This window comes from Nelumbo lutea, chromosome 8 (genome assembly GCF_056320005.1).
Source record: "Nelumbo lutea isolate HS-2025 chromosome 8, American lotus-T2T, whole genome shotgun sequence".
NCBI classification, from domain to species: Eukaryota; Viridiplantae; Streptophyta; class Magnoliopsida; order Proteales; family Nelumbonaceae; genus Nelumbo; species Nelumbo lutea.
The window spans coordinates 38,580,594-38,605,836 of NC_142691.1; the positions used below are offsets into that span (position 1 = coordinate 38,580,594).

General features: G+C 40.2%; 1 protein-coding gene across 6 annotated transcripts in view; it reads left to right on the forward strand.

Annotated features, from left to right (window-relative positions):
• LOC148843860 (uncharacterized) overlaps positions 1-23,940 on the forward strand; it is a 30,945-nt gene extending 7,005 nt beyond the window's left edge. For all 6 annotated transcript variants that reach the window (XM_088958998.1, XM_088959002.1, XM_088959003.1 and 3 more), the window contains 5 exons: positions 21,083-22,367; positions 22,552-22,602; positions 22,679-22,777; positions 22,988-23,146; positions 23,517-23,940. In XM_088958998.1, coding sequence (XP_088815124.1) covers positions 21,105-22,367; positions 22,552-22,602; positions 22,679-22,777; positions 22,988-23,146; positions 23,517-23,648 — 1,704 coding nt within the window. In that variant the 5' untranslated portion in view covers positions 21,083-21,104 and the 3' untranslated portion in view covers positions 23,649-23,940. The remainder of the gene's footprint in view (positions 1-21,082; positions 22,368-22,551; positions 22,603-22,678; positions 22,778-22,987; positions 23,147-23,516) is intronic.
• The last annotated feature ends 1,303 nt before the right edge of the window (positions 23,941-25,243 follow it).

Here is a 25,243-nt window from a genome sequence, read left to right on the forward strand (position 1 = left end):
GTTAATCCCCTACCTCACATCCTAACAACTTAGCAAGGTTTTCTACATCCCCTTTCTCTTTATTAATTTCCTGCTACACAACTTTTGTTTTAGTTCACTTTTTTTGATAAATGAAGAATTTATTAATAAACCACTGATATAGAATACACTTGGAGAGGTATGAGATGCAACCTCTCCAACCCATCAAGAACTAAAAAGTATTACAATTGAGCCCAATACAGATTTTCCCTATTAGCCCCTTGCTTGGCTAAACAATCAGCCATAGCATTGGCAGATCTCCCTACCCATTGTATTCTAACATCCAAATTCCTTGTCAAGCATTTGAATCTTTTAAGTTCATTTTTGAAGCACCATATTGTAGTCTCTGGTTTTTGTAACCACCCCACAACCACTTTGAATCACCTTCTATTAGTAGCTTCTCCACTCCTAGCTGTACTGCAAACTGTACCCCTTGTAGTGCAGCTAATAGTTCTGCCCTCGTGGAGTCCCCTTCACCTAAAGGACCAGAAACAGAAAAACTACAGAACCACTTACATTCCTTATGGTACCCCTCCCATCCCATAAAGACCTGAATTGCCCAGACTACTACCATCAAAATTTAACTTCATGAAACCTTCAGGTGGGGGTACCCAGCTCATGCGCATCTTTGTCTTCAGAGAGGAACTGCTTGCCACTTCTGCCCAAGGCCTCCATAGGTCATTGAAAGAGAACTACCGAATGAATCTAGAGATTTTAACCACACTATAGCCCTGTATAGGATACATTCCTTCAGATCTTGTTGGCTTTGCACCTTCTCTTGGAATATTCTGGCATTCCTTTCTTCCCACACTGTCTAAAGCAAAGCTGCTCTTGCAACCCTCCACATTATTCTTTCTCTTCGATGGTGCCAAACAAAGGTAGAAGGGTCAAAAAGCCTGCTTACATCTGTTGGCCTATTCCACCTGCATCCAAAAATCAAGAAGAGCCAATCCCACAAATCTGCTGTAACAGTACAGGAAATTAGTAAATGGTTGCAGTCCTCACCAAAGGATTTGCAAAGAGTACACCAATTGGGTGAGAGGCAGAGACTTCTCCTTTGTAGATTATCCAAGGTATTTACATTCCCATGAAACACTTCCCAACAGAAAGCCAAGACCTTGGGGGAGTAGGCTTACACCAAACCTCCTTAAAAGGGAAAGAAAGAGAATATAGAGGACAACACAAGGCCTTGAAGAAAGAAGCACAAGAAAAATTCCTTGAAGGCACAAGAGTCCAGAACCTTTTATCTGGTTCTGTGGGATCCAAACACACTTTTTTCAAGAGAATTCAATAGCCCAGTTAGACTCACAATTTCCTCGTCCCTTAGACCACTTCGGAACCCAAAGTCCCAAACTGGAGTTGAAGGAGATTCCAAAAGGGAACAAAAAGAAGAATCAAGCTCTTTCTTATACAAAGAGATAGAGAATAAGGATGGAAAGAGGTCCTTCAATGGAACCTCTTCAACCCAAACATCTTCCCAAAACAAAACCGAATTACTAGTATAGACATCATACCTGAGAAAATTATTGAGTTGAGGGAGAATACTGTGGATTGCCTTCCAAGTTGTTGCCAAAGTTCCTCATTGAGAAACCCCAACATCCCATCTGTTCTTTGAGTGGCCATGAATACTTCCTATCACCTCATACCACATTTTTTCTCTCTCTAATGACCATCTCCATAGCCATTTCCCCAATAATGCCATATTCTTTTGCAACAAGTTCCTTAGTCCTAGACCTCCCTCTTCTTTACTTTTGCACACCACCTCCTATTTCACCAGGTGATCCTTCTTACTTTCTCTCAGTTCCCAAAGGAAGTCTCTTAACTTTTCTAGCTTAGCTTCCCTATAGGGAATCCTAAAGATTGACAGAAAATAAGTAGGTAGGTTTGCCAGGGTGGCTCTAGTCAGGGTAATCCTACCCCCAAAGAAATATAATTTTTCTTCCAAGAGGCCAATCTCTTCTTAAACTTCTCTACCAAACACTAGAAACTGCTCTCCCTAGGGTTTGCCAGGTAAGTTAAAGGCCAAGAAGCTATAGAACACTCTAAATACCTTGCAATCGCCTCCAACTTTCTATCATTCAAATTTACCTCTGCCACAACACTCTTCTCAAGGTTAACTTTCAGGTTGGACATACTTTCAAACCTTTTCACTAACGTCTTTAGATTCCTTACCTGCTCAAGGTTCCCTCCTTCACTGAAAACTAATATGTCATCTGCAAATTGAAGATGGGTGATTGACACACCAGCCCTACCTATTTTCCATCCATTTACTAAGTTCTCCCTATCAGCCTTTGAGATCATTCTACTCAACACATCAACTAATAAGGTGAAAAGGAATGGTGAGAGAGGGTCTCCTTGCCTTAGACCCCTACAAGTTGGGAAAAAATCCTTTACCACTCCATTAATCAGGATAGAGAAGTGACTAGAGCTCACACTGCCAAAAATCCACTTAGACCACCTTTCTCCAAACCCACACTGCCTCAAGACTTGTAGGAGGAATTGCCAATCCACAAAATCATAGGCCTTTTCTAGATCAAGCTTGCAAACAAAGCCCTTCTTTTTGGATCTCCTCATTTCTCCCAGGCATTCATTACCTATTAGGATTTCGTTTGTAATTTGTCTCCCTTGCACAGAAGCCCCTTGGTATTTTCTGATTAGGTAAGGAAGGACCTCTTTAATCCTCAAGGACAACACCTTAGCTAGGATTTTGTAGATACTGGTCACCAAGCTTATAGGTCTAAAATCCTTAGGGAGGATAACATCAGCCTTCTTCGGGACTAAGGCCAAAAAGGTAGCATTTATTCCTGGACTTGCTACATGATTGTCTACAAATTCTTTGAACACCTCACAAAGATCTTCTTTTAGGATCTCCCAACAATCTTGATAAAAAGCCATTGTAAAACCATCTAGACTTAGCGCCTTAGACCTGTTCATTGAGAACACTGCCCTTTTAATCTCCTCTTCTTCAAAGCCTCTTTCCAACCAGCAAGCTTTTTCATTGCCCAACCTTGGCCAATCCAGTCCTTCCAGAGGTAGCCTCTCATCCAAAAGTCTTCCAAACAAATTTTTGAAAAGGTTTACAAAGGTTCTAGCTCTATCCTCTTGGTCAGTAATTGCCTCCCCTTCTACTTCTAGTTTGGCTATAAAGTTTCTCCTTTGATGTCCACTTGCCAAATCATGGAAAAATTTGGTATTCCCATCTCCTTCCTTAATCCATTGATGCCTTGATTTTTGTCTCCAACAAGTCTCTTCCCTTAGCAACACATCATCTAGATCCTTCTTTAACAGTCTCCTCTGCTTTCTCTCTTGTTCAATCAGAACCCCTTAGGACTCTTCATCTAGACCCTCAATTTGAGTGATAATATTTGACTTTTGCTCCTCCACTCTTCCAAAATGATCTCTATTCCACTCTTTCAGTTTTGATCTTAACCTTAGCAGCTTATTGTGGAATTTCACGCCCTTCCATTTTACCTCGCTTAGCTCTTCATCCCACCATTCCTTCACTTTATCCTGAAACTCCGGATGTGTTAACTACATGTTTTCAAATCTGAAAGGTCTAGGGCAACACTAAAGGATTCTACACCTATCTTAATAGGACAATGGTCCGAAGTGACCCTAGGCAAAGCTTTAGAGACCAAGTTGCTCCAATAATTTTCCCAAGTTAGATTCAAGAGGAACCTGTCCAATTTCGAGCTCAAAGGGTTTTCCTATTCCTAGAGGTTAGACCAAGTGAATCTATGTTGTAGTAGCGGAATCTCCTTCAATTCACAATCTTCTACAAACTCATTAAATCTTCTCATTCTTGTGATTGACTAACGAGGGTTATTTGTTTAATCTGAAAATCTTATTACATTAAAGTCCCCTCCCACACACCATGGGCCATCCCATAAGCCTTTTATTGCAAACAACTCACACATTTCATTCTTCTCTCTATAGGAGTTGGGACCATACACATTAGTTACTACCCACATGAAGCCATCATCTACATTCCTAAATTTGATAGATATAGAGAATCTTTCTATCAATTCCTCCATAGGTTCGATTATCTCATATCTCCAAATCGTCACAATTCCCCTTGAGGCTTTGCAAGACGGAGCAAAAGACTAACTCACTCCCCTGGACCTCCAAAAGCTTCTAACCCATCTTGCATTTATCTTAGACAATTTTGTCTCTTGTAGCATCATGATATTTGGATTTTCCTTCCTAAGAAGATCCTTTATTACTCTTATCTTCCTTGCACTTCCCAAGCCTCTCACATTCCAACTGAATATTTTAGAGAACACTGATGTGGGCCTCACTGCAGTGGTCCCCACTGTGTTTGTAGGACATGTGTAGTTATTTGTTCTAGTTATAGTAGTGTCAGTTTGAGTCAGTTTGTTAATTAAGTTGTTATTTATTTCAGCTTTTATTTACTTTATTTATTATGTAAGTACTAAGGGCAGATGTGTCCTTTCCATTATGTACTAAACATAACCTATAAATAATAAGAAAGTGGCGGTGGCAGATCAGTTAGAATCTGTCCCTCCTTTCAACCACTTGTGTTCTCTTGTTTCTCTTCTATTCTCTCTCCTTTCTCTCACCTTTCTTCTGTTTTGTAAACCTAAAACCTATTAGGATTCAAGACTGATTACAGTCTTGATCTTCTACTTGGTATTAGAGCCTATCTAGGGCTTCTCATGTGTGTCTAGTCCAGCCGACCACACGAGGACTAGCTAGGGTTGGAAGCTTTGAAGAAGTATTCGGTGGCTGAATCTTGGAGATTACCAGGAGAGGTTCGTAGTAGTTGAAGACTTGCCGCGGCTTGCAGAGAGTTGGTAATCAGGAAGAATCTGCAAAGGTTAGGGTTCAGGTAACCCTAGAAGATAGTAAACCGAAGTACATAAGTAAGTTTTTTTTTATTTTTTTATTGAGTTTCAGAGATTGCAATCAGTCGAGATAAGTTGGACCTATCTAGAAGTAGGGGCCGAACTGTGTTCAAGTTTGTTTCTAGGGTTTGACTTGCCGAACTGTGTTTAAGTTTGTTTCTAGGGTTTGACTATTGGACCGAACCCCTTCCGTCTCAGAGGTGATTAGTTTTTAGGGTTTCATATTGCCCTACGACAAGTCCCACTTGTGCGGACTGCTTGGAGAGTGCAGCTGAGCACTTATTTCAGACCTACAGTTGAAACCCTAATTTTGCTCTCGCAGCAGTGGGCCCCACAGTAGTGATTTCAGAAAATAGCATCTCAGATTGACAGGCTGCCTGGTATTGTGCATGCCGATTGATTTCAGATCAGATTTGAGTTGATTGCTTGCCTATACTGTGATAGGCGATTGATTTTAGATCAGATTTGGGTTGGTTTTAGATCAGATTTGGGTTGGCTTTAGATTATATTTCGGATCAGATCAGATCAGATTTGTGTTGGTTTCGGATCAGTTTTCAGACCTGCTTGTTTGACTCTGTTTTCTGGTATAGTGACCCTAACAGTTTGTAGCCACTGAATCTTGATCAAAGATGGAGTTTAAGGGTCAGGGAGAAAGTAGTTTTAGAAACCACAATTATGTTTGTGTATCTGAAACCGGGTTTTAGATTACAACTATGAGATTTGATGGGTCGAATTATTTGGAGTGAGCTCAATCAGCCATGATGACTATTGGAGGAAGGGGAAAACTGGGTTACCTCTTGGGAGATGTGAAAGAACCTTCCAAGGAGGACCCAACATACACCGAGTGGGTTCAAGAGAACTATTTGGTTATGGTGTGACTGTGTAATTCTATGCAGCCACATATCAGCTGAAATTACTTGTGGGCAAAGACAACCAAAGAGATATGGGATGTTGTGAAAGAAACCTATTCCCAACCCCTTAATGTTGCCAGAGCCTATGAAATGAAGTGTGAGGTGAACAACCTTAAACAAGGAGAGAAACCAGTTTTTGTCTACTTCTCTACCTTGAAATCCTTGTGGCATGAGATTGACTATCTAGAGACCTTTGAGTGGGAGAGTCCCAAAGATGCACAGACTCACAGAAAGCAAGTCGAGACGAATAGGGTATTTGAGTTTCTAGCTGGTTTGAATTCAGAATATGACATTGTGCGAAAACAGATATTGACAAGAGATAGTGTGACCCTTTCTCAAGCATACTCCCTGGTGCATAGTGAAGAGACCAGGAGGAAAGTCATGTGTAGCCTCAACCCTCTTCCCCAACCTTGGCAGCTATTAAACCTAAGCCAGGGGGTGACTCAAAAAGGGACCGGAAGAAGGAAGATAAACGAGATCTGGTATGTGAACATTGCTAGAAACCCAAGCACACAAAAGATACTTGTTGGAAGCTACATTCTCACTTGGTCCCAACAAAACTAAGAAATAAGAAGGGTAATGCTCATGTGGCCGTGAACACTGATTCGGCATCCTCATTAGACACATCCCTAGAGACTTTAGCTGCTGTTCGAGCTGCCCTCATACAGTTGGAAAAGGAAGTCGGGAGTTCAGCTTAGCCATCTCAATCACCATCAGCTCCTGCCACATCTGCATTTGCACATTCAGGTACTCGAGCCTTAGCTTACCATGCTTCAGCTCCAGGTAATACTGACCACTGTTGGGTAATAGATTCAGGTGCATCTGACCATATGACTAGCTTGCCATCTTTGTTCACTTCTTATCACTCGTCCTCTGGCCGAGATAGAGTATCCATTGCTGATGGCTCTCTCGTCGGGAGGAGTCAGTGGATAAGAAGTCTTTTGTTTCCCAGTCTGTGAGTTTGGATATGCTTTGGCATAACCGATTAGGTCATTTGTCTTTTAAGTCTTTGAAGAGTCTGTTTCCTGCTTTATTTGAGTCTGTTGAGTTATCAAAGTTGAGGTGTGAGAGTTGTGAGTTTGCCAAACATTGTAGAACCTCTTATTCTTTAAGTAATAAAATGAGTAATTCCTCTTTTGATATTGTGCATACTGATGTTTGGGAGCCATATCATATCTCTTCTATGGGTGGGTACGGATATTTTCTACTGTTTGTTGATGACCATACCCGTTTTTCTTGGGTCTATCTTATGCGTTCTCAGGATGAGGTTCCTGCTCTGACCCAAAACTTCTATCAGATGGTTCTCACTCAGTTTGGGACCAAAATCAAAGTCCTTAGATCTGATAATGCAAATGAATACTTTGCTCAACCATTGACCTCTTACCTTCTTAGCCATGGAGTTATTCACCAAAGCACTTGCCCTTATACACCACAGTAGAACGGTGTTGTCGAAAGGAAGAATAGGCATATCTTGGAGGTGGCTAGAAGCATTATGTTTACCTCCAATGTACCTATTCACCTCTGGGGTGATGCTATCCTCATGGCAGTTTATCTCATTAATCGAGTTCCTTCTTGGGTTCTTGATATAAGAACCCCCTTTTCCCTTCTATACCCAGACGAGGAGTTGTTCATTGTTCCCCTTAAAACCTTTGATTGTACCTGTTTCATTCAGCTTATCGGGCCTCATCATTCCAAGTTTGAACCTAAGGCCTCCAAATGCATTTTCCTTGGTTATGCACAAACTCAAAAGGGTTATTGCTGCTATGATCCGGTTTTAGGGAAATGGTTTGTCTCCATGGATGTCACATTCTTTGAGGAGACACCCTATTATCCTAGGGTTTCTCCTCAGGGGGAGAGCAGTGAGAGTGGGGCTGTTTTGAGTTTCTTTCCTTAGGGGGAGAGCAGTGAGAGTGGAAGTGGGGCTGTTCCTTTATCTATTCCACTAGATAATGAAGGTTGTAGTGGTGAGGGTGGTCAGAGGGAGCCGGAGTTGAGAGTCTATCACAAGCGATGCAGGCAGGTTGATCCTAGTCATCGACAGTCCCGGCCAGCTCCAGTTCCTTCTACGGCTTCAGATCCAGAGCCTACTGAGATACCTCTCACTGTTGCCACTTCCCCTCTTGTGGATGACCTTGATCTCCCTATTGCCATTCGCAAAGGGAAACGACATTGCACCACTTCTACAGCTCACAGCATCTCACAATTCTTATCCTATGATCGTTTGTCTCCATCGTACCGGTCCTATCTCACTTCCATTGCCGATGTCCCTATTCCAAGAACAGTGCAAGAAGCCTTATCAGTTCCAGAATAGAAAGATGCAATGCAAGTCGAAATGGATGCCCTGTTGAAGAATAATACTTGGGCACTGGTTGACCCAACAAAAGGAAAGAAACCGGTGGGATGCAGATGGGTGTTCACTGTGAAGCATAATGCTGATGGCTCTATTGAGAGGTACAAAGCCTGGCTGGTTGCAAAGGGGTTCACTCAGACTTATGGTATAGACTACTTGGAGACCTTTGCCTCTGTAGCCAAGATGACCACCATCCTAGTTCTGTTATCCCTTGCAGCAAGTCATTCTTGGCCCCTGTTTCAGATGGATGTTAAAAATGCTTTTCTGAATGGAGACTTACAGGAAGAGGTTTACATGTAGTTGCCTCCTGGATTCTATGATACAGAGACAGGTAAGAAGGTTTGTCGACTGAACTAGGCATTGTATGGTTTGAAGCAGTCACCTAGAGCCTAGTTTGATAGGTTCAGATTAGCCCTTGGAAAGTTTGGTTATGTACAGGCCCAGTCATATCATACACTATTCATCAAGAGGGTGGAGTCCTCTCTGACACTAATTGCAGTATATGTTGATGATATTGTGGTGACAGGAAATGACAGTCATGAGATTGAGTCCCTCAAATAGCTCATTCATCAAGAGTTTGAGGTGAAAGATCTTGGTGCACTACGATACTTTTTGGGTATTGAGGTTGCGAGATCCAAGCAGGGGATTTTTATCTCTCAGAGAAAATATGTTCTAGATCTGTTGGTGGAAACTAGAAAGTTGGGTGTTAAGCCGACTGATACACCCATCGAACAAAATCACAAGATTAGTGCAAAGGGCGGGGAGCCTCTTGAAGACAAAGTTATATTCCAACGGTTGATTGGAAAGCTCCTATATTTCTGCCTCACTTGATCGGATATCAGCTATGCAGTTAGTGTTGTTAGCCATTACATGCACTCCCTTAGAACTTCTCATCTTCTTGCGGCAGAGAGAATATTAGCATATATGAAGAGATGCTCGGGTAGAGGTATACTGCTCAAGAACAATAATCACATGAGGGTGAAAGTCTATACAGATGCCGATTGGGCTGGGAGTGTTGATGACAGAAGGTCTACCTCTGGATATTGTGCCCTTGTGGGAGGTAACCTTGTCTCTTGGAGGAGTAAGAAGTAGAGTGTTGTTTCCTGCTCCAGTGCTGAAGCGGAATACAGGTCAATGGCTAATGGAGTGGCTGAAATCTTGTGGCTGAGGTCACTACTTGAAGAGTTGGGTATTGACTATGAAAAGCCCTTAATGCTGTATTATGATAATCAGGCAGCTATTAATATAGCCCACAACCTAGTGCAACATGACAGAACTAAACATATCGAAGTTGATCGACATTTTGTGCGAGAAAGGGTCCTATCACAAGAAGTGTCTTCCGAACATCACATCTAATATGTAGCTCGCGGATATCCTCACCGAGGCTGTACCAAGGAAGAAGTTAGAGACAGACCTATCCAAGTTGGGAATGATAGATATCTACTCCCAACTTGAGGGGGAGTGTAGAGAACACTGATGTGGGACCCACTACAGTGGTCTCCACTGTGTTCATAGGACAACATGTGTAGTTATTTGTTCCAGTTATAGTAGTGTCAGTTTGAGTCAGTTTGTTAATTCAATTGTTATTTATTTCAGCTTTTATTTACTTTATTTATTATGTAAGTACTAAGGGCAGATGTGTCATTTCCATTATGTGCTAAACATAACCTATAAATAATAAGAAAGTGGCGGCGGCAGATCAGTTAGAATCTATCCCTCCTTTCAACCACTTGTGTTCTCCTGTTTCTCTTCTATTCTCTCTCCTTTCTCTCACCTTTCTTCTGTTTTGTAAACCTAAAACCTATTAGGATTCAAGACTGATTACAGTCTTGATCTTCTACTAATATCTTCATCAATGCTTTTTCCATAACCCTTCTTTTGCCAACCTCCTTTCCTTACCTAGACTTCTTCCTCCTATCTCACCTTCCACTAAACTCTAGATCCCCCTCGATATTCGAAAGTAACCTTTCCACCTCGAACCTTTTTTTCTTTTTATTTTCCTTCATTTTTTCATTTTTCCTACAATATTTCTTTATCTCCTCCTTCCCCCCATTAAATCACCCCCTTTCAATTTCTTGTCACTCATCTACCTCAGCCCTACCCCTTCCCCCTTTTTGTCTTCTTCAACCCCTACCTCCTTCCTAGCCCAGTCCAGTCCCGAACTCCCTTCCACATAGCCCTCTCTAATTCTACATTCCTCAACATCCAAACAAATCCACCCCCAAATTCTTTTTATCTCCTCCTCCCCACCTTTTCTAACAACACAACCCACCATATCTTTATTTTACTCTCCAGGACCTTCCTTTCCACCCTCTAACTTGTCACCACCCTTCTTGAAAGGATGCTGGGCAGCTGGGGTATCTGCAAAAGGCTCAACACACAGGTCAGTACCATAAACCAAAGGGACACACATACCTGGTTGAAGAGCAGACAAGGTAGCACACCAATGGCCTTTGGGATGGGACAAAACAGATGAGGCCGAGGAGTTCCCCTTGGTTGGACAAGCTAGAGAAGTGGTTTGGGTTAGATTGACAACCCCTTCTGATCTTATTAGGAGCGACCCTGTATCTACATCTCCCTTCTCAGTCTACTTTCACATAACCTAGGGGAGTCCCGTCTCTCTGAGCCAATTATTTCCTCCGTCTAGAGATTGGAGATCCTTTCCAAGTGCGTTACTAACCTTTTGAGATCAATTATTTCCTCCCTTTCTCCTTCACAAAAATTAATAATATCATCTGCAATTGTAAATGAGTGACCACCACATTATTTCCCCCAACTCTCCAACTTCTAAGAGAGTTATTTGCATCAACCCTTGAGATCAAACGACTCAACACATCTGCTACTAGAGTAAATTGGAAGGGGGATAGGGCATCTCCTTGTCTAAGACCCCTTTTGGCCGTAAAGAAATCCCTAGCTACTCCATTGACCAAAATGGAGTAGTGATAGCTAACAGGAGAAAATATAACCCTTTATCCATTTGCACTCTCTCTCTCCAAAACCTCTTAGCCTTCACACCTTTAGAAGGAAATCCCAGTCCACCAAATCACATGTTTTCTCCAAGTCTAGTTTACACATTAGGCCTTTTTTTCTCTCTTTTTTTTTTTTTGAAATCCACACATTCATTAGCAATGAGGATTTGGTCAATTATTTGTCTTCCGAACACAAAGGTCCCTTGATTTTGAGAGATCAAAGAGGGAAGAACTTTCTTGATCCTCTCAACCAGCACCTTGGAGACAATTTTATACATATTTCCCACTAGGCTTATGGGTCTAAAGTCCTTTGGGTGTTTTGCTTTTGCTTTCTTAGGTATCAAGGCAATAAAAGTTGCATTTGCCCCTAAGTTGAATTTACCCCTTTCAAAGAATTCCGCAAAGACTTCGATCAAGTCAATACCTACTACCTCCCAGTAATCCTGAAAAAAAGCCATTGTGAAACCATCCGGGCCTAGGGGTTTCGACCTCTCCATAGAAAAGGCTACTTCCCGTTGAGACACAAATAAAGGGAATACAAGTGTACAAGAAAAGGCCACGCCAGCCTTTAAAGAATGTAACTAACAGCCAACCACTAGAACAAACAAACTAACAAACTGGACAAGTGGAGAGACGGGTATAACAAAATTGTAACAGCAGTATATAAATAAGGAAAGGAAGCTAGGAGGGGATTATCGATTTGGGAATACAATCTCTCTCTCTCATTCAGGAGGCAGGTTCCCTCGAAAGAGTCCCTGAGTTAGGTAGTCCCTAACAAGTTGGTATCAGAGCCAAGATGCCAAGCACAAGGTCATCCGCAATGAAGAACAGAGTCGACAACATGGAAGGAGAAATGCAAAAAATATCGGCAGATGTCAAAGAAATCAAAGAAAGCTTCGCATCCTTGCTTGAATGACTGGCATAGGCACCACTTGCGTCGAATTAGGAAGAGCGCAATGACACCAGTCATTGAAGCGGATCAAGAACAACAAGAATTGAGTTTCCCATCTTCGCAGGGGGAGATTCCACATCCTGGCTTCTACAAATAGAGAGATAATTCGATTACCACGACACACAGGGATCTGATCGTGTCCCATTAGCTTCTGCACACCTGGAAGGAGAGGCAATCGTTTGGTACCAGTGGTACCGGTGACGACACCCAAGAGCCACATGGGCAAAGTTCACCGATGCCTTAACCATGCGATTTGGAGTCTCGGCCTTTGAGAACTATGATGAAAGCCTCGCTAAGCTACGATAGACCAACTCCGTCCAAGATTATTAGATGGCGTTCGAAAGATTAGCTATGTGCGTGCAAGGCTGTCCAGAAAACGCGCTTGTCGGCAGTTTTGTTGGTGGACTCAGGGAAGAATTGCGGTTGGAGGTAAAAGCCATGCAGCCCACCACCGTTCTTGAAGCAACAACATTAGCTCGACTACATGAAGACAAACTGAATCAGGCAAGAAGGGTTAATCAACCTCTAGGAGCTGCGATCATACCAGGTATACCAAACCCAGAACTAGGTATCTTGGATAAACTGAAGCCCAAATCAGGAGTAGGAATCACAGGCAAGGACGCCAACTCTGATTCAGGCCCGGCTCAGCCAAGAGGTTAACCTGGGCTGAGATGCAAGCCCGACAGGAAAAGGGCCTTTGTTATGCATGTGGAGACAAATTCGGGCCGGGCCATCACTGTAAGATCCCTCAAGTTTTCTTCCTTCAACCTGAAACCGAATATGTCGAGCAATCAACAGACATCGAAGAGCCAATGGACCACCAAGAATGGGGGCAATGGACAAAGGAATACCCGAAAGTATCCCTGCAAGCCTTGACCGGTCTTGCTTCTTCTCAAACTATGAGAGTAACCGGACTGGTACAAGGGTGCCATGTGTCAATTCTGATAGACAGTGGAAACTCTCTCAATTTCATTACCCAAACATTGGTCAGACAACTAGGGATTCCGGTCCAACCATGTACAACCTTCCGGGTGCACGTAGCTTACATGCACAGAATTAAAGATGAAGATACAAGGACATGAGTTCGAGGTAGATCTGCACCCCCTGGAAATCAGTAGAGCAGATGTAGTTCTCGGAGTCCAATGGTTAAGGCAACTAGGGCCCGTGATATGTGATTGGGCACGTCTCACCATGGATTTTCAAGTGGGCAGCTCATAGGTGCATATTCAAGGGCGGCTGTCCAAGGGTCTAGGACCTATTAGTCTCGCCTCCCTAAAGAAATAAGCAGTAGACCCAACCCACATCGTTTTAATGCAGATAGACTCCCACGGGAACGGCTCCATTCTAGCCCAAGGAAGCAGATCCGAAGAAGGCCGCATACAACTACAGCAGCTACTTTAGAAGTTCTTAGTGATCTTCCAAGAACCTAAGGAACAGATTTCAGGTGGATATGCAAAGGGAATCGCATCGAACCAGAGGTATTGGTGGTATGGTCAGGTCTCCCAATTGAGGATGCAACTTGGGAACTTTACTTGGATTTACAGAATAGATTTCCACATCTTGACCTTGAGGGCAAGGTCGCTTTCAAGGGAGGAGGGACTGTTGAGACACAAATAAAGGGAATACAAGTGTATAAGAAAAAGGCACGCCAACCTTTAAAGAATGTAACTAACAACCAATCACTAGAACAAACTAATTAACAAACTGGACAAGTGGAGAGTCGGGTATAACAGAATTGTAATAGCAGTATATAAATAAGGAAAGGAAGCTAGGAGGGGATTATCGATTTGGGAATACAATCTCTCTCTCTCTCTCTCTTTCTCTTTCTTTCTCTCTCTCATTCAGGAGGTAGGCTCCCTCGAAAGAGTCCCTGAGTCAGGCAGTCCCTAACACTTCCTTAATCTCTTGAATATCAAAATTCTTCTCTAAGGCTTCCATCAGATCCCTAGAACCTCTCCTTTAATTCAAGTTTTCTAGAGATTCTCTAGGTCTCCTCTGTCCAGCAAAGATACCTTTGAAATGATCCACAAAGGCTTGTGCAATATCCTCCTCCTTTGTTATTGATTGCCCATTCCATTCTAGATGAGAGACAATATTCCTTCTTTTCCTTCCATTTGGTACCAAGTGCAAAAAGCTTGTGTGACCATCACCTTCTCTTAACCATTGACATCTATATTTTTATCTCTAACTTATCTCCTCTTTTTTTCAGGATATCTTCAAACTCTTGCTTTAACCACCGCCTTTCAGCTCTCTCTTCCACCCTTAATGTCTTATCCCCTTCAAGCCCATCTAACTCCTCAATTCTATGTGAAATGTAAGCCTTTCTTCTATCTTCAAGAAACCCAAACACCTCCATATTCCACTCGTTAATTCTACTTTTCAACCGCTAAAGTTTCTTATAAAATCTTTAGCCCTTCCTCCTAAACTCCACCTGATCTTCCTCCCACCATTCTTTTACTTTTGTCTTGAAGTCAGGATGCAGAAGCCACATGTTCTCAAACCGAAAAGGGGATGGTCCTCCTTCCACTCTCTTTAGGGAAAATTTGATTGGGCAATGATTTGAAGCAGTTCTAGGCAATGTTTTAAAATGTTGAGGCATGACATGAAACATTCTACTACCTAAAAGCGTGAGGCATAGTTCAGAACATAAGAGGCATAAGCCTCCTAAACACAAGGGGGGGGGGGATGAGGAGGAAGAAGAGGAAGAAAAATCTCGTTTTTCTTTATTTTTAATAAAAATCTTTTATACTAAGAAAAATGAAGATGCATAACACTAGTTGACAAGAACCCCCCTTTACAACTAGTGCTATGCCTCTTCATTTTTCTTAATATATAAAATATTTTTATTAAAAATAAAGAAAAATAAGATTTCTCTTCCTCATCGCCCCTCCTCTTAAGGAGGCTTACGCCTCTTACGTTCTGAACTACGCCTCACGCCTCTAGGTAGTGGAACGCCTTGCATCACGCCACCGCGTTTTTAAACATTGTTGGAAATATCACATGGAAATATTGTAAATTACGTATATGGTGGAAACATTGTAAAATATGCAAAAATATAGAATGATATTTTATGGAAATGATAAAAAAAGCAGACAGACCTTTTTAAATTATTATCTTGTTCCAAATCATTAAACAATGCTAAGAAACTAAAGTTATAGACAAAACTTAAGATTTAAAAAAAAGCATAACACGTTTTGAAGTTGTCTTGTAAACCTTAAGATTCAAAACTTCATGATAGAATGAGTTAAAGCAAAATTTGAACTCATAGAAAATGCAAATGGTTGTAATAGATCAATCAAATAATCTATTACATAAAAAAAATTGATATTTAATTTAGTATTTGAAAATAGAAATGAATATGAGCTAGCTCAAATTGGTAATCATGTAAGTTTGGTGGATGATAACATTGTTACTCCACATATCTACAATATTGTCCCCAATTTATGTTATAATATTATCTCTTCTACTCCGTATAGTGCTGGTAGTGTTTACTGGGGAATATGTCGATTCTAGTAAAATTTCATGTTGCTACCCATGGAAGTGGAAATGGAAATAGAAACTATCTCTTGTAATCCATAGTGCTGGTAGTGTTCACTGGGGAATATGTTGATTCTGGTAAAATTTTGTGTTGCTACCAATGAAAGTGGAAATATGTTGTGGATATATTAGGGAATTTAGGGACATTTTTAACCATGGCTTCAATCGGGTTTCTCCTAGAATCTTGGTTTTCACAAAGGGTTGAGAGATCATGGGTATAATGATGTGATTTACTTGGTTGCTTACCTGAAAGATTTTCTCATAGCTCATGAAGGTATGCGATCCATGCTAGAGTTCCCTCTCATGTTTTGTCATTTTTTCAACGTTTTAGTGTTTCATGTGATTTGCTTGTCATTCTTCACAGAGTTGTCACAGACTCTCATGAAAGCTAGGGCATTCTTTTGGCAGGAAGCCCTAGATCAAGATTCATAATACTGGTAAAAAGAGATCAAGACTTGTAGTATATAAAGAGGAGGCCAGAAACTTGGAAGATTTCTAGTTATGCATCATGTCCCTTATTTTCAGCAAACAGAGAATTTTCTCAAAGACATTTTGATTTGTGTTGATTTTGCTTCTACAATCAAGAATTTTTTTTTTGCCTCTTTAATCTCTATTGGATATGTATGCTGAGAAGGAACTATTAGATTTGCCTCGAGTATATCATGCTCGATCTTCATTAAAGTTGGAACTTTTCCTTTCATCAAAAGAAGGATCTTGTGGAAGTGTATTCTTGTGAAGGTGCTTTCAAGCATTTCAAAGGAGAAACTTCTTGATCTTGAAGGGAACACTTACTGAACTCAGCTAACCATTGATCTTTGTGCTAATAGAGTGTCTTATTGGTATGGTTTTGAAGAATCCTTTGGAAGTAGTGTTGTTGGTTTGGTCCTGGCTTTTCTAGGCTAATGAATGGTGGTGATACCAGAAGTTGTGCACCTAACATCTTCCAAGGGGTAAAATTTTATCCCTTGGATATGAGAGGTGATGATTGTTGGGGATTGTCTGGTTCTATTTGAGTTGATGAGATGGTTTGCCAAGGGCCTCATGTCATCTCATAAAAGATGCTAAGTTTAAGATATGTCTTGAGTATTAAGGCCTTCATAATTCTAGCATAGTTGTCCACCTCTCCTTACTCCATGTTAATACTAGTTATACTTGGACAAGTTAACTTTAAGCTTGAAACCTTTTCCATGGTCTTTAAGATGATCTTCTAGTTACTTGTATCCTCCTTAGTGTTTTAAGAGCGCAAGGCTCAAAAAAGGCGCAGAGGTCAATTTGCGCCTAAGGCGCAAGGCGAGGTGCGTGCCTTTTTGAAGCAAGTCGCAAAAATACAAAAAAAAAGCTAAAAAATAAAAAAAGTCAGAAAATTCAAAAAAATGCGAAAAAAATAAAAAAAAGCAAAAATATTAAACATAATATTAATAAAAAATATAAACTTAAATTTTAAGTAAATGTTTTAAAATAACTATTATCTAAAATTAAAATACATAAACATATGATGTAAATCATATTCAAATGAGAATTTAAAAATAAAATCAAACATATAAAACATTTTCAAGCATGTAAAACCTCTAATCTCTTCTTTCACTCAATTGCATTACTTCAAGTAGCTAACGTAATGTAAAACATATTACATTCTTGATTCTACGAGCCGCCTTTGTGCCACACCCCTCGAGGCAAGACCAAAGAAGTCCATGTTAGGTGTTAAATTCTTAGTTCTCACACAAAATATAATGAATTTATAATTTTAATTGCTTTTTAGGAAAATATTTTATCAGGATGAATGAATGAACAACATCAGAAAATAGGGGGTTCACTCATTCTTTTTAATAAAATATTTTCTTAAAAAACAATTAAAATTATAAATTCATTATTTTTTGTGTGAGAACTAAGAATTTAACACCTAACATGGACTTGTTTGGGTTTGCCTTGAGGGGCCAGTCGCTATGTTCAAAAAAAGCAAAAAAGTGTTAAATTTTCAAAAGGTGCATGCCTGGGCTGAGGCGCAAGGCGCACCAGGCATGCGCCTTTTGAAAGGGACGCGTCTAGGACCTAAGCGAGGCACATACCCTAAAATGCACCTTTTAAATCACTGATCCTCCTCACCTCTAAACTCACACAGGGCGATAATGTTATCTGCAAATTGTAGATGAGAAACCACTTTACTGCCCCTCCCCACCCTGGAGCCCCTAAACTGTTTTGGTGTGGGCCATGGGAGTGCCAATTTGAGGAAAATCCTGAATACTAGATACAACCCCAAAATAATAAGGGTCATGGCCAGCCAGTGGGACAATAGGAGGTAAGCTTCATATTTGAAAGGGGAACAACCAGGATCACTAGATAAGGACCCTAAAGAATTGCTCAGTGATAAAGAGGGTAAAGGTGTAGAGAAACTCTTGAGGTTTGCCTAGAAGTATCCACCCTTGATACAGTGTGTAATAGCTCACTGATTGAGCACTCTTGTCCCAAAAATGAATGGAGCTAAAGTGTTCTGCCAAAGCTGTGTGATGTCAAACTGTATTGGTAGAGGATGTTCTGCCTTAGAGGGAAGTACCTTCACAAGCAGGCAGGTAAGAATGAATAATGGCATTCCCTCTGATCAGCCAAATTGAGGATAGGGTTCAATAATTCATCCACCAGGTTAACAATAGAGAAAAGATAGTGTTTCCTTTCCATTATTCTTTATTCCTTGGGTAGATTCTTAGTTAAAAAATATGCCAAAATCTGCCTTATCCCTTAGAAAAAAAACCAATCCACATGGAGTAAATCATTACTGGTAGAAGTGTTCATTCAATGATACTACTACTGAAAGATTTACTAGCATCCAATTCTGTTTTCTGCATAATGCACATATTTCCATCTTAGTAATTTATAGTGATGAGAATGATTTCAAATATTTGGTTTTTACTTTTCCTACGGAGGAATATGAATGGCATGTTGGAAATGGTTCTCTTGGCCATGTGTGAGAACCTTATGATGCATTCAAACTTGATTTATTTCCTGGCATGCCTAGGTAACAAAGAAGTCCCATTTATTTGTCATAAATGTGCAAGGCACCTGTGTTGTATTGATATTCATGATCTGACAGAAGAGGGGTAAGTGGTTTTGGAGATGTACTACAACTGCTATTCTTTTGTGCAAGTGGGAACACTAGGACTTTCAAAGAGAAGCTACAATCAAAGGAAGCTATCGTAGAAAACATTTCTGTTAAGTCATAAGATTGGGCAAAGGTATTGGATGCCTTCTCTGCTTTTATCACTCTTGACATCATCTAGAATTGGCAAACTGTGGTCAACTCCTCGCTCCCTAGGAGAGCATCAAACTTATTATGGACACCACTGCCTTTCAATCTAACCAAAATGAATTTAATGGCTGTGGCATAGGTAACATGGGAATCAAGATGGGATGTTTTTCTAGAAACAATGGACATATCTTGGCAGCGTTTTCTAAACCATTGGGCATGGTGACTCCATAAAGGCAGCACTTTTGGCAGTTCAACAGGGCTTGAAGCTGTCTAAAAGTCTAAAACTTCAGGAATTTATTAGTGGAAGGAGATTCCCATGGCTTACAAAGGACAATGGGCATGCCAGTATAGAAATGAAATCACGAGCTTCCAATCAGTATTTTTGATCTATTTTAAGGTGGGAGATGAAATGAACATAAGATTTTACATGCTCAGTAGTCAGTAGGCAAAATGTGCATCCGTTGCTGAATGCTATAACCTGAACCTAGGAAGAGTGGTCTAATCTTATAGATTCAGAAGACTCCTTTTTGATTGGGAGATTGAGTGTGGAACTATTGACAAAATTACAATCAGTGGAAACCCATAGGAATGGTGTTTTCTCAGTAAAATCTTTTTATAATGCTTTGATGAGTAGTCAGGTGGAGAAATTGGATGTTAAGGGCATTCTGGGGGTTTGGGGGGGGAGGGGGGAATCCTGTACCTCAAAGAGTGGAAGCTTTTGCATAGTTGGTGTCTTTAGACAGCATTTTTACTCAAGACCATATTAAAAGTAGGGAAATACAGATGGCGGGGAGGTGTTATATTTGTCTGGCTGAAGAGGAGACTGTGATGCACTTGTTTTTTAGATGCTGTTTTCAAAATATTTCTCGGGGTACTATTTTAACCTTTTAGCCATGATATGTGGAATCCAATGGCGCTTAAAGAAATTTTTTGGTTGTTGGCCTGTTTGAAGGGGAATAGAAGGGCAAAGATTGTGTGGAGTTTCATCCCTTTTGCTAGAAAGAAGCAGAAGAATCTTTGAAGACCGGTCAAAATGTTGGGAACAAGTTGTCTTTCTTGAGCAGAAAGGGATTTAGGGACCAGATTTTGGTTCTACCAGAATTTGAGGGGGATCACAAAGGAAGATTTTGGTTGTAATTTTTGGGCTTATTTGGTCTAGAACTTGGGAGATGAAAACCTTGTTTTTTTGGTTTATTATTTGTGGTGATTCCTCATCACCTCTTGGGTGTTCTCTTTTATTTTTTGATTAATAATTTTTTATTTATTACCAAAAAAATCCCCAACATAAAAAAGATGGTTGAAGAATTGGGGATCAGTTACAAGTGGATCTCAAAGATCATATCATGGATGATACACTTGCAAGACAGATGGTAGGTAGTGGTCCAAATTTGTAATATGAGATAGGAAAAGGATGGACAGCAGGGGTTGGGCCAATGAAAGGGAACCTGGGCTTATCTCATTTGTACAGCATTTTTTTATATACTTATGAATTTTGACTGTTATGGGTAAAAAATGTATATTGTTTTCTGTATCTGTAATTCTGTATTCTTGCATGCACTCATTGAAAAATATCTCATGGTACTAAGAGAAAACCATATGAACATGTCAGAGTTTCTTTTCTATATCTGTATTCAGCATTTTGTATAGTATTGTGTTTTAGGAGTATATTGATATATTTCTTTTCATCATTCAGGAAGTTTATGAGTTCTCTTCCAATACAAATCTAAAGATCATTCACTTATTAACCTTTTCATCCTGCTTTTGTCAAGTATTGCTTCCAGAAGCTATTGTTTTAAGAAATTAGTTTCTTTGCACTCTTGATTTTTGTTCATGGTGTGGCTTCCATGAGGTTCACATCTCATCTTAATGTCTGGATATTTTGGTATTCTCCAACACAAATTCATGATGATGTATAGTTCTACTGTTTCGGTATTTTTGTCCTGCTTTTTGTCAAGTACTTCCAAAATTCATCATTCTGAAATTGACCTTTACACACTATTTTATTTTAAGATGTTTCTTTCTGACATGTTGCTTACTAGTTACTATGGTTTGTCATTAAGAGATCCACATCTAACATTTATGTCTATCCCTTGCTTCCATTTATGGTTTTGGCAACTTCTTATTTGTTGTACCTTTGATGTTATTTTTTTCCTTTTACCTTATTAACTATATTTTGTTCAATGGATCATGACAATGATTTTAGTACTGAGTGGTACATTGTTTTATATCATTGTTGCAGAAGTTAACAAGTTGCATTTCAAATGGATGAATACACTGGAAAAAAACCTGTTAGTGGGCCTGGTATTTCGAGAAGAGGGTCTGGCATCACTTTTAGAGATGCATCAAACCATGAAAGTCGAAATGTTCAGTACTGCAATCGACTAGGGTGCAGCAGCAGACTTGAATCCATAAAAGGCAGCCAAATTGGCAGTTCTGATATGCCTAAATATTCAAGGCACTCACTCCGTTCTGCAAGTGGCAAGACATTAGTGGGAAGCTCCTCTAAGACACTCTCTACTGTTGTTAGTGGCCCTAGAAAGTCTCACCAGGAACCCAAGAAACTTTCTTCTCATAAAGAAACAGTTCTTGATGAAACTACTAGTGAGCTGGTAGAAGTGAAAGCATCTGAATCCATCCCTTCAACTTCAGAGGATCAAACTGGGCTTCTTGAACCTGAGGATGCAGAATCTGGAGTTCCCACTGGCATTTCTGCAGATGTACTAGAGGAAGGGAGAAACTGTAGTATAGCATCAAATCCAATATTTCAAAAGCAAACTCATCGACAATCTGGTTCAAGCAATCTGGATTCTTCTTTGGGTCCCTCTGTTCAGCGTGCTGTTAATTCTAGAAATACAAGCAAATTTGCAAAACCTGTTTCCCATGGTCAATGTTCTAACCAAAGTAGATATGAACTCAGAAACCTAGGATGCACATCTGTATCTGCTATCCTCCCATCAGGTTCTTCTTCAGACCTGAACCGAAGTAGGCCTGGTTCAGTAAAAAAGAGAAACACTGATGGGGAGAGTTCTGCTGCTAGAGGTAAGAATGTGAGGGGGTCATCAACTGGAGTAAATACAAGCTTTCAGAAGAATTCCTTGTCCAGTCCTAGCCTCTCTCTTTCTGAACGTCCTTCTCAACAAGCTTCAAGGAGGAGTAGAAATTTGCACCTGAGCAGGGATAGTGTTGCATCAGTTAGAGCCCGAAGGACAACCAGTGGTGAGAATAGGCCAAGGCTCTCTGAACATGGCAGTAGAAATAGATTATCCCTGCCTGATCATTCCATTGTGATATCACAGTCACCGCAAATTGAAATGCCAATCAGTGGGATCACTCATTCACCACAACAATCCCAAGCAGAACTTCCTTCCATTTGCCAGAGTACTAATGGGCGATCAGGTATCAGCAGTGAGAACATACACGGTAGACAGATTTCTCATCCAGATGATGGTAATGCCCGGGCTTTCCGTGGTTTTTCTTTGGATCAGGATGGTTTGAGATGGTTCAACATGGATGGAATTGCGGAGGTATCAATGTTCATGGAATATTTAGAGCATGTTAAAGCATTTATGAGCATTTTGTTATACTGTATTTATAATTTGTTTAAGATACTTGTTACTTGTTTGTGAATAGTTCACTTCTTAGACTTCAACTGGAAAATTATGGCTGGAATGAGGTGTTCCAAACTAAAATGATTTGGACATTCTGCAGGTATTGCTGGCACTTGAGAGGATTGAACAAGATGAGGAGCTAACATATGAGGTTGTTCATCTTTATGCTTGAATTTTTCATTTTGATAAATTTTCACTGAAAATTTTTTCTTTTTCATCTCATGTAGCAATTGTTGATCCTGGAGACAAATTTATACCTGGGTGGCCTTGGCTTCCATGATCAGCATAGAGATATGAGACTGGATATAGATAACATGTCATATGAGGTTTGCTATTCCTTTTCGAAAATCTTCTTTCTGCCTTTTGTTTCTTGAGTGACCAATGTATAATGGATTGCTCAATATCTTGTTCATTAATGTCATGTTAGAAATAATAAAATATAATGTAGGCACAAATTGAGATTTCCAGTGCTTGAATTTTGAAATCACCAGGTTCTGTTCACACTAATTCATCATTAGCATTGACTTTCTTAACAGGAGTTGTTAGCTCTAGAAGAGAAGATGGGAACAGTCAGTACAGCTCTTACAGAAGAAGAATTGTCAAAATGCCTTAAGAGAAGCTTCTATGAGCCTGCAGTTCCAGGTGCAGGGAGTATGGGCATTGCAGATGATGATATTAAATGTAGTATTTGTCAGGTATTCCTTGTTACCATTGAACTCCGATGATATGATGCACGATGGGATAATACCAACTTCTTAGTGAGAGAGAGAGAGAATTCTTGTCACAGCGGGACTAAAGATAAAGATGCTCAGATCTTTGACTAGATGTTTATCATCGTACCATAACTTGGAATGCCGATACTTGCCTATGTTTTACATTAACATGACCATTCCAAAATTTTAGTCCATTTTCTTCTCTCCTCTCTGTCCAGTCTCTCAGCCCTTGCCTGTGCTACTCAACTTGTCTGTTAACTTCATTATGGTGGTTCTCAGTGCCTTTACTGAAATGTATGCCATATGTTATAGAGAAGACCATACTAACATTTGGAGCATTTGATGGTTGCAGGAAGAATATGTTATGAGAGATGAGGTGGGGAAGCTAGGTTGTGAACATTGGTATCACGTGGTATGCATCCACCAGTGGTTGCGACAGAAAAATTGGTGCCCTATCTGCAAGGCTCCGGCAGCACCCTCCTAATTCCCTTGCAATAATTGATCCTGTGGCCAACATCCCCTTTTGTACAAATCTTGTGCACAGCCTTCGTTTCTCTTTCTATTCTACTTCTTCAATTTGTACATATTATAATTCTCTTTCATCATCACCAAATAAACCACAGCTTTGAGAACCTTGTATGCCATTTGGTCCTGGCTCAAAAGTGGGAAAACCATCCAGATATCAAATTCAGTAAGAATGTAAGAATGTTCCTGAAAAGTTTGCATTTCCTTACAACTTTTCACTGTTGATAAATTATGATCATTGATTTTAAAAATCTTGCTGCAATTTTCTGTGGGTTTTAAAATCGTATACACTTCCGCTTCACATTTTTAACTATTGCTATGATAAGATCATTGATTCATTTCTAATTAATAAAGTTGAACCCCCTAATGTATCGGTTATATAGTTGATGTGGAAAAATCCTTGTAATCCTTTGTGTTGAATGGAGTCGGCCTTTATGGCTTTCAAAAATTAAAAATCTAATTAATGGTGACAGACTTTTATCTTGTTTTAACCAGGAGTGCAAAATTTGCAGTGGTTAGTGATGTGAAAGAACCAGTGTTGCAAATTTTCACTAGTACCGGGGTAAAAATATCTCTATGTTTCATGCGTGCAAACTTGAACCAGGTAGGAATGGTAACGGGTCGGGTTTGGGTGGAGACCACTCCGAATTCACATCTGCACCCTACCCTGCATGCACTTGAGTCGGGAGATGTTCCCAATACACAGTTTGGATGTGCTGTGGGGTGCCTGTGGGGCGCAGATGTGAACTTCCTCCCCCCCGTCCCATGTTGCTGAATGACCATCTCAGGCCGGTCCTTGACAGAAAAATTATCTCCCATACCCGTCTCTGATGGGGATCCAATCTCATATTTTTTTTCCAATAATAAACTTATTTTGTCCTAGAAACAAAGGAGAAGATTTAACCTGTCTGGGGATCTGCTGCAATTCTAGTGAACAGAGGGAGGAGTGGGACTGTCCCGTGCCAGTTCCTGAATTCTATCTCTATCATGGTCGCCCTAATTTGTGGGAGGTGGGATGCAGCACATCAGCATCACAGTAGGTGAAGTTGGTTAGAGATAGAGGGCTGAAAGGCGGAGGCCCGGGTTCCTTTCAACTTCGAAGGTCAAGGTTGAGGTATTTTTGAATTTGAGGGAAGTGGGTCGTGGTTATGACTTGCGGCTGGGGTAAGTTGGGGTGAAGATATTTTTTTGCAAAATGGCATCTAATGATAACAGTAGTTTTATAATCTTAAAGGTTTATGGGTTTTGACGTTTGAAGTTTTTCTTTTGAGTTTTGATTTTAAGTTTAAGAATTCTGAAAAAATGATTAACAAGTAATAAATAAGAGTTATTAGATCATTAAATAATAATTAATAAATAATAAATACATTTCTGTAATTTTATATTAGGTCGGTTACATGAATTCTGTTTTACTAATCCATTCTATTTAAATCCATATCCGCTAAATTGTCAGAATTGCCTTAAGAACGTGCCAAACAATGTACACAAACAGAGCGACTGGGACCCCAAAAGCATGTCACGGCAAAGCCAAGGGCACAATGGTTTGAGAAATAG